Source organism: Lindgomyces ingoldianus (assembly GCF_010093535.1).
Source record: "Lindgomyces ingoldianus strain ATCC 200398 unplaced genomic scaffold BDR25scaffold_19, whole genome shotgun sequence".
Lineage (NCBI taxonomy): Eukaryota > Fungi > Ascomycota > Dothideomycetes > Pleosporales > Lindgomycetaceae > Lindgomyces > Lindgomyces ingoldianus.
This window is the reverse complement of record NW_022985180.1, coordinates 695,184-704,606: the sequence shown is the minus strand read 5'-3', so window position 1 is coordinate 704,606 and position 9,423 is coordinate 695,184. Positions and strand designations below refer to the sequence as shown.

Below are 9,423 nucleotides of genomic sequence, written 5' to 3'. Positions count from 1 at the left end.
TTTAGTCACACCTCGCCCCGTAGCTAGCTCAGTAGTTTTCTGATATCCTACGTACAAGGCCTATAGGTGTCATTGGTATTCCCAGGTCTCTGAGTCCCCACGCACTCCCATATGCCTCTGAGTGGATTCATACCGCATTCGGACCCATTGTCTTGCCTGCGCCGTTACACTAAGCTTTGGAACATAATATCTCCAGATCCTGAGCTGCGTCCCAGGCTCTGAGCCCCAGCCAAGGCTCTCAGTATACGCGACACACCCCCCAGGTGAGCTGCTGCGCAGCTCACCTGCGTTAAGCGTTAACTTAGCTTGTTAGAGCAGCGCTGCGCGTTTACCCTGTGTTTGTGCTTATTGCCCTAGGCAGCGCAATGCTTGTTTCCCTAGGCAGCGTAATGCTTGTTTCCCTAGGCAGCGCAGGTCACGTGCGTGCTGTAATTGCTGCAATAGAGGTAAATAAATTCTCCTACTTTTTAAGCTTTTCTTCTGTAAGTCTAACTAACATGCTGTGTGTAAGTTAATGCTTTTAAAAGCTCTAAAAACAACTTTAAACCTATCTGTAATCTCTACTAACGTGCATCTGTAGCTTAATAAAGCTAAAAGAGCTGCCTGCTCGCGTGCTGCTGCTCTGCAGGGCCGCGTTGCCTGCAAGCCTGCGCCCACCCCCCGCCAGCCCGCGCCTCCCACCCCCCGCCGGCCTGCGCGTACCCGCAAGCCCGCGCCCACCACCCCCTGTCAGCGCCCGCTCCCCGCTCCGGCCTCGACTCCCCGCCGGCCTCCCCCTGGTGCGCTCCGCGCGCAGTCCTGTCTAGGCTGCATAAAGAGTGCGCTTGCAGGGCGCTCTAGTAGGGAGTGCTATAATTCTGCCACTAGCAGTTTACGCTGTTAGCGCTGTTCCTCTAGACACAGCTACCTGCCCCTATAAGCCCTATAGTAGTGTGTGGGGTGATCTAGTTTTAACCTATTTACAGTCCCCCTGTTGCTGTTGTGTATGCGCGGCGCCTTGTTGCAGCGCTTGTTGTAGAGGATAAGCAGGTAAGCTTTTTTATAGAGATTATGCGTTATACCTTAGATTAGACTAACAGGCTATAGGCTATGTTCTAGCTTTAGCTAGTTCTTTAAGCTCTGCTTAAAAAAGATGTAGAGAAGAAAAAGAAAGAAAAGAAGAAAAAAAAAAGAAGAAAAAGAAAAAGGAAGAGGAAAAGAAGGTAGAGAAGGTAGAGAAGAAGGAAGAGAAGAAGAAGAAGGAGTAGGGTGTTGTCTCCCCTAGGCTCCTAGCGCGTTGCTAGTGCGCTAAGGAACTCTTAGGTAAGCTTGTTAATCTCTTTATAGTTTAGGCGTTCTATGTTTTTGCGCATCTTATTGTTACAATCCCTACTCCGGGAAGTGATGTTTTCCGGAGTACAACGGCCTATTTGGTGTTAATGAGAGAGGGTAAGAACTTAGCTGGATCAGGTGTACAGTCTGTTAAGCAGAGTGAGGGATGGTTGGGGTTTAGAAGGCAGGCTGTGGTTTGTCCCTAAAGCTGTATGGGTAGCTGGGCTTGTACTAGTTAGGTAGACAAGGGTTAGAGGTATATATGTTGTAAGATATACAAAGCAGCTTAATCCTCTTTAGAAAGGATTTAAGCTTCTTAGTCTATTATAAAGAATAAACTAAATGTTAATTACAACCTTCTAACTATAGTTAGGATTAAGACTATATACATGGGGTTTGCATGCGTTGCATGCGTTGCATGCGCTACCTGCGTCTGCCTGCAACGCCTGCATTGCCTGCAATGTTCTGGTCCCTATTAGACAGTACATTCTGCTAAGCATCTGTCTATAAGATAACACTATTCCTCTTCTGTTTAGTTATAAGGTCTGCTAATTACAGGGTTAACTGTCTTCTATTTATTGTGCTTAGGGCTGTGTGTAATAGCAAGCTAAGTCCTTACAGCCTGTTTGTTAGTTATAACACGCAGGCTTCCCTCTTAGTTAGCGTCCTTGCTGTTATGTTTTTCCTGTTGTAAGTGTTAGGTCTTTTTTTTAGCTAGTGCGTGTTCTTCTGTGAACGCCTAATGTATGCTTATTCTTTTTAACTATGCCTTGTTAGGTTTCTTGTGTTTCTGCTGTTAATTATTGCCTTTGTACTATTACTTGTCTTAATCCCTACTGTTGTATAAAGATGCGTCCCTGTAGTCCTTACTGTTTGCATAGTACGCCTTACGTAATGTCCTTATTATTAGACAAGTGTGTGGAGTGTGTGTAGAAGGGTAGTTGTTGTAATGCTTTTGTTTCTAACGCAGCCTAGGACTGTTTAGAGCGTGAGGAGAGGAAGTTGCGTAGGGAGCTAGAAGCGGCAGCAGAGAAAGAGATAAATAAGAAGGAGAGAGAGATGTAAAAGCAGGCTAAATCCCTAAAGCGTCTTTAGTCTTTTATAGCTTAGCAGGAACAAGTTTAGAAACAACTAAAGGTGTTAAAGAATTAAAGGGCAAAGTATTTAAAAGAAGACTTTTTATTGCTAGATAAGCTTAAAGCGCTTAAGGTAGAGGCAGTAGGCCTTTCTCTTCCTTAGCCTATCTTAAAGAGTTAAGGGCTTCCTACATTGCAGCTAACTAATGTAGCAGTAGTTTTAGTTAATAAGGATATTTTCTAGTCTAGGGAACTTTTGCCTAGTTAGTTTAATCTTAAAGGTGTAAGTAATACTTCTATAGCGCCCTTTAGGCGTTCTATAGGTTTATAGCAGGTTCCTAAGTGTTTTTATAGGTTAGGTATTCTACCTACTTTACTAGGTAATAGTTTTCTTTTTTATCTAAGATCTTTTTAACTTTGTATTTAAGTTTTTTTTTATTTTATTTTTAAGTTGCTAATAGGATATTTTTAGGTGCTAGTTCTAGCTTAGAAATGTAGAACTATAGGAAGATTTTTATGTCTTTTAGTAATTTAAGCTTACATGCTTCTAGGTAGGTTTAAATAACTCTATAAAGCTCTATTTATTTCTTAGCTAGCTTTTATGCTAGTTAGGGGTTTTTAAGGTTTGTAGTATCTAAATATACATAATTATAGGGGTGTATTTCTAGTGCTGTTTGCTAGTGTTAATTTGCTAATGCTTTTATAGCTTTAGCTGTAAGCTAAGCTTTTTTACTTAACTTTTAATATATTTCTAATAGTTATGTTGTCTAGTTTAAGGCTTCTAGCAAATTTATTAGCTAGGTCCTAGAGAGCTTGTATTAGTAGGGGTAGCTAAAATTTTCTTTGTATAAGGTTATTTTAGTTAAGGTAGACTGTGTAGTGTTAATAGCTAACTAGGCTATTAGCAACTATTTAGGCTAGTTTGTTTGTTTATATAAGATGTATTTTTATAGATACTTTTTTATTTCTGTGTTTATTTATTCTGTTTGTCTGTCTGTTTAAGAGTAATAGGCTGTAGAGAGTTTATAGGTTATCTTAAGGTGTTAGACTATAGTTGTCTAATACTTGCTAGTAAAAAGCTTGTCCTTATCTAAGATAATAATTTATAGGCATTTATAAGTTATAAAAAGGTTTTTTTTTATTTTAAACATAAATTCTTTTGTAGTTATGCTTTTCTTTATTACTTATATAAAAACAAACTTTGTAGTTTTGTTAACTATTACTGTAATTATATTATAAAGCCTTTCTGTACTAGGTTCTTAGAAAGGTAGTAGTCCTGTTATAAAGTCTATTATTATTATAGTCTACAGCTATTTAGGTGCTATAATTAGCTAGAGTTGTCTGTATAGTTTATGTCTTTAGAGGTTATTCTTGTTGCAGAGGTTACATTCTTGTAGTACTTTAGTGCATAAGTATTTTAATTATAAGATGTTTTTAAAAATTACTTTTTTTATTTTCTTTTAAAGTAATCCTATTTTAGGGTGCCTAAACATTAGGGCCTTATAATATTCTTTAATAAGGTTTTTTTATTTATGTTCTGTAATTGTTAGGGAACAGATTAATTCCTTTAGTTCTAGTCTGTTGTATATTAGACCTTAGTTAGTTTCTTTAAAGATTGTAAACTTCTCTGTGTCTTTCTTAGATTTATTAAAGTAGTTAGAACGTCTGCTAAGGATGTCTACTTATTAATTACTACTTTTAGGGACGTGCTTAATAATAAAGTTAAACTGTGCTAACTCTATTGCCTATTATACATGCATTAGAGAAAGTTTCTTTGTTGTTAGAAAAGTTACTAAGTTAGTGTAGTTAGTATAAATAGTAAATTATTATCTAAGTTTTTATAATTTAACTTTTTAATTTCTACAGGTGTTAACTATAGCTTTAAGTTCTTTGTCTAGTATAGTATACTTTTGTTCTGCAGGGGCAAACTTTGCTAAATAGTATGCTACTAGGTGCTAATAGCTGTCCTCTTGTTTCTGTAGAAGGGCTGCTCCTTTAGCTTGTTTTAAGGCGTTAGTGTGTACCTTAGTTTTAAGAGTTAGGTTGTACATTTAAAGAACTAGGTAACTAGTAATAATTTTTTTTAATTCTTTAAAGGACTAATTTATTTTAGTTATCTACTAAAACTTATGTAATGCTTTTTTCTTTGTTATAGCATTAGTAAGTAGGAGCGCTATTTTAGAGTAGTTCTAGATTATTCTTTGTACATAACCTGTTAGTCTAAGGAATCCTCTAATTTTAGTAATAGATTTAGGTATAGGCTATTTAAGTACTTTAGCTATCTTTTTTAGGTCTATTTTTATCTAATTTTAGTTTATAATAAATCCTAGATACTTAGTTTTTTATACATTAAATTTGCATTTTTCTAGCTAGAGGTATAAGCTGTATTGCCTAAGGCGTTCTAATATAAGTTTTACTTTAGATATGTAATTATCCTAGCTTGCCTTTATGCAGGGTTGCCACTTTATAGTAATTACTATTTTTAAAATAGTAATTACTATGTTTTTAAAAACGTTATTATTACTTAATTACATAAGCTATAATTCTAAAAATTAATATATAGATGCTAAGTAAACTAGTCTATAAATCTATAAATTTAAATTCTAAAAATTATCTTTAATACATTTATAATAAATAAAAAAGAGAGAAAAAAAGGAGAGAAAAATAGTAATTACTATTACTATTACTATTTCTGCTTTTTTTCTCTTTTTTTCTTTATTACTAGGGATACAAATTTATATAGTAGAATCTAATCTTATATATCTATACTTTAGTATACCTAGTATCTAAGTTTAGGTTTTTAGAATATTAGCTAATGTAATTAAGCTGTTATAGACTTTTTAAAAAAATAGTAATTACTATTTTAGAATAGTAATTACTATAAAAGTGGCAACCCTGCCTTTATGTATACTAGTATGTTATTAAGGTATATAAGTATAAATATATTAAGGTATAGATTTAAGGCTGTGTTAATAACTTTTTAAAAGGTTGCAGGTGCATTAGTAAGTCTAAAGAGCATAATAAGTAATTTGTATAGCCCTCTAAGGGTTTAGAAAGTAGTTATCTATTTATGTCTTTATTTAATTTTTATTTTATTAAATCTATCTTAGATGTTAAACTTAGTAAAGTGCTTAGTTCTTTTTAGTTAGTTTATAATATTTTAGATTATTAGAAGGGGGTACTAATCTTTTATAGTATTATTGTTTAGAGTTTAGTAGTCTTAACATACTTTAACTTTGCTGTTCTTCTTTTTTGCAAAGACTACTGCTAATGCTACTAGGCTATTGCTTTCTTGTATATGCCCTTGCGATAGCATCCTGTCTATGTATTCTTGTAGTGTGTTCTTCTAGGCTTTAGTTAGTAGTTAGAGTTTGTAAGCCTTTAGCTGTGGTTTTAGTTTAAGATTAATAGCGTGGTTCTATAGCTAGTGCGGGGGTAGTTTTTCTAGGTCTTCTAGGGTTTTAAACATGTTCTTGTATTCCTTATATTCTTCTAGTAAGTTTCTTGTTTTGTGGGCAATTTTATAAATTTCTACTTAATTAAGGTTTTTTTCTTTTTAAAATTTTTTAAAGAATATTTTCTTTAGTTTCTTTTTTATTAAATAGACTACTTAGGCTTTTAGCTTTTAGTAGGGGAACTTTTTAGGTTTTCCTTTTTTAGGGAAATATCTGCTTCCTTTCTTTGCTTGCTAGTAGAAGGTGCATAAGTTGTTATAGTAGACTAACTATGTTATTCTAGCGTAGTCTTTTTTTGTTATAAGGGTTATAGTTTGCTAGTTAATTATTAGGTTGTGCCTATAAAGCTAATTGTACCTAAGTATTACTTAGTACTTTTTTTTTAAGGGCAAAATGTTAAAGGATATCTAGTTATTAGTTCCTTTAGTGTTTATAATAAGTTTATAAGTTTTAAGTTATATCTATTCTGCTTTATATTTAATTAATAAGGTGTCTACTAGGGTTACTTTAAAGAGTTTTTTTTTACTTTTAAAGGGTATTTGTTTCTAGTTAACTTATGTAGAGTTAATTGCTATAAAGGTGCAACTGCTGTCTATTAGTGTAAGGCCTGTCTATTTTTGTCTTAGGCGGGAGAGGTTAATTTCTGTAGTTAGGCTTCTGCCTAGTCCTTGTTCTACAGCAACAAGGGTATAGAGTTTGTAGGGAACTTCTAGATAGTCTATGCTGTTATTTTTCTTTACTTTAAGGGCTTTTTTTTAATAGCTCTTAATTTAATTAGCTTGTACTTTATATTCCTAATAACCTTATATTATGCACTTTGCTATAGTGCAGTGTTAGTCTTCTACTTTATAGTGATACAGCATTTAGTTATTTTACTAATAGGCTCTTTACTAAAAGTAGTGAAATATGTAATTTATTTAGTTTTTGCATTTTATTTAAGGTTTTTGTTTGTGCTTAGTTCTAGTAACGCAGTAGGCGCACTAAGGCATTTTGCAGGTGGATGCTATTCTAGGGAGCGTGTTGTTTGTGAGTTTGCTTGCCTAAATTCTGTGTGGCTACTAGCTAGCTCTATGTTTAGTTAGCTAGTGCTTTAGGCAGTATTTGTTAACGCATAGATACTAGTTATAAGGGTAATCTTTAAGGTTATTCTAGACTAGTATTAGTTAAACTTGCGTTTATTTTAAGTGCTTCTTTGTTTGTACTATTTATAAAGGGTAGCTTTAGTATGTGTATTAGAACTTGTTGTGTCTTTAGCTTTTATATAGAATGCAGTATTTATTTTGCTAACAAATTTCTAGGTCTTTTTGTGTAATAGCTAATGCTAGAGGGGGTGTGTTAGCTCTTTAATTGCAAGGCTTTAGAGTTATTAAAGGGGTGCATTACTAGTTAGGACTTTTTCCTTTATTTAAGATTTTCTAAAACATCTTTTACTGCTCCTTGTTATTTAGCATAGTGTAGTAAGTCCTAGTAATTTTCTTAATTATGCTGTATATGTCTGCGTTATTGTTAATGTGTACTTTATACATTATTTTTCTATAATTTTATAGGTTGTGGGTGTTGCTGCACTTCTAGTAGTTGCTGTAGCTAAATTAGTATTATAGTTCTTAGGCAGAGATTCTAGTTATTAGTTGTCTTAGAGGAAATAATTCTTTCCCTTTTTTTATGTTTATAATATATGTTGTTGCTTACGTGTAGCCTTGCTATCTTTTATAGACAGCTGCTTGTTTTAGTGCTTTAAATATATTATTATAGTTTTAAACTTTAACCTTCTAGTATTTTATTAGGCATCTATTAGATTTGTAATTGCTTCTGCATTACTAGTAAAGGTTTTTGTTTAGTCTGTCTAGGACTTTAGGTTCTGTTAGACCCTGCTCTATATATATTGCTTTTATAGTTAGTTCTTTATTTTTATTTTTTTAGTTAATAGAGTCTAGGCATTTTTTTCTATAATGTCCTACTTTTTTATAGTTAAGGCACGCTTTTTCTTTAAGCTATTTTTATTGTTTAGTACTTAGTAGCAGCCTTTTACTTGTTTAGAACTTACTCTTTTTCTTAGTTAAGCCCTATGTATGCTTAGCATAGCTAAGATTTATTAGTTTGCTGTTAGACTGTTAAGTTTTCTTCTTTCTCTAAAATGCTTCTAGTTTCTAGGGTGTTATGCTAGGGCGCTTCTTGTAAAGACGTTCCTAATGCTAATTATTGTACGTAGTTGCCCTTTTTATGTATTTTTTAAATTCCTTTAGTTTGCTATAATGCATAAATTTGTTTTTAATTATGTTAGATAGTCTATTATAGAACATCTTTCTAATAGCTGCTTTGTTAGTCTATCTGCTAATAGCTAATTATTTGTAGAAGCGTGCTGCATATAATTAGACAGTGCTTTTTCTTTGTTGTAGGGTGTCTATTCTGTTAACTGCCTTTTCTTTCTAGTTAGCCTAGCTATAAATAGTTATAAGAGCTTACTTAAAGGCATTTATGCTTTAAAAGATTTTTTAAGTGTAAATAAAGAGAATTTTTTTAGTTACCTTGTGCTTTATTTAGTTATCTGCGTGTAGTTAGAACTAAATAGCTAGGGGTCCTTCTAGGTAGAGTTTTATTTATAAGATTATTTCTTTATTAGTCTAAAAGGCGCCTTTATTATACTATATATATAAATAGCATTAAGTAAAGAATAGCTTAAGGTCCTTAGCTATGCTGTTAAATAGTTTAGGTAGGGCTAGGCGTAGTAACTTTTTTAACTTAATGCTAGTCCTTTTTTTAGTAGCATTGCAGAGCTTAGCAACTTCTAGATAGAGGGCGTGTAGTTATTAGATGTGTAGTTGTTGTTAAAGCTAGGTCCTAAGTGCTTTAATTTCTTAGTAGAGATACTATATTTATTAAGTGTGTTCCTTCTTATTCCTAGACAGGGTTTCTCTAGTGCTGGCCGCACTAGCTCCTGTTATGCTGATATTAAGGGAAGTGTGAGGTGCCATACTTTTTAGAGAGGTGGTAATTAATGTTATAATTCTTACTCTAGAAAGTAATGTTTTCTAGAGTACAACAGCCTATTTAGTGTTAATAAGAGAGGGTGAGAACTTAGCTAGATTAGGTGTACAGTCTGTTAAGCAGAGTGAGGGATGGTTAGGGTTTAGAAGGCAGGCTGTGGTTTGTCCCTAAAGCTGTATAGGTAGCTAGGCCAGGGTTGCCGTTTACTATAGTAATAGTAATTACTATTACTATAGTAATTACTATGCAACCTTTTAGCTCTAGTAATAGTAATTACTATTACTAAGTAGGTATAGTAATAGTAATTACTATTACTAGGTGTGTATAGTAATAGTAATTACTATTACTAGGTGTGTATAGTAATAGTAATTACTATTACTAGGTGTGTATAGTAATAGTAATTACTATTACTAGGTAGGTATAGTAATAGTAATAGTAATTACTATTACTATAGTAATTACTATAGTAATCTAGTAATTACTATTTACTAAAAATAGTATAAAAGTACAACATAAGTCTTAATTAGCTATTTAAAATTTATAGCACTTTTAACTTTATTTTTCTTATTTTACTTAGACTACTATATTTAGATAAAC

At 33.0% G+C, this 9,423-nt stretch overlaps 1 protein-coding gene across 1 annotated transcript; it reads left to right on the top strand.

The window, feature by feature from the left end:
• Positions 1-111: 111 nt before the first annotated feature.
• On the top strand, positions 112-1,554 carry BDR25DRAFT_356126 (uncharacterized protein; the record flags this gene model as incomplete). Its single annotated transcript, XM_033695580.1, has 5 exons — positions 112-163; positions 205-263; positions 629-795; positions 1,382-1,428; positions 1,493-1,554. 5 exons carry the CDS (start codon positions 112-114, stop codon positions 1,552-1,554), a joined length of 387 nt encoding a protein of 128 aa, XP_033546716.1.
• Between the last annotated feature and the right edge of the window lie 7,869 nt (positions 1,555-9,423).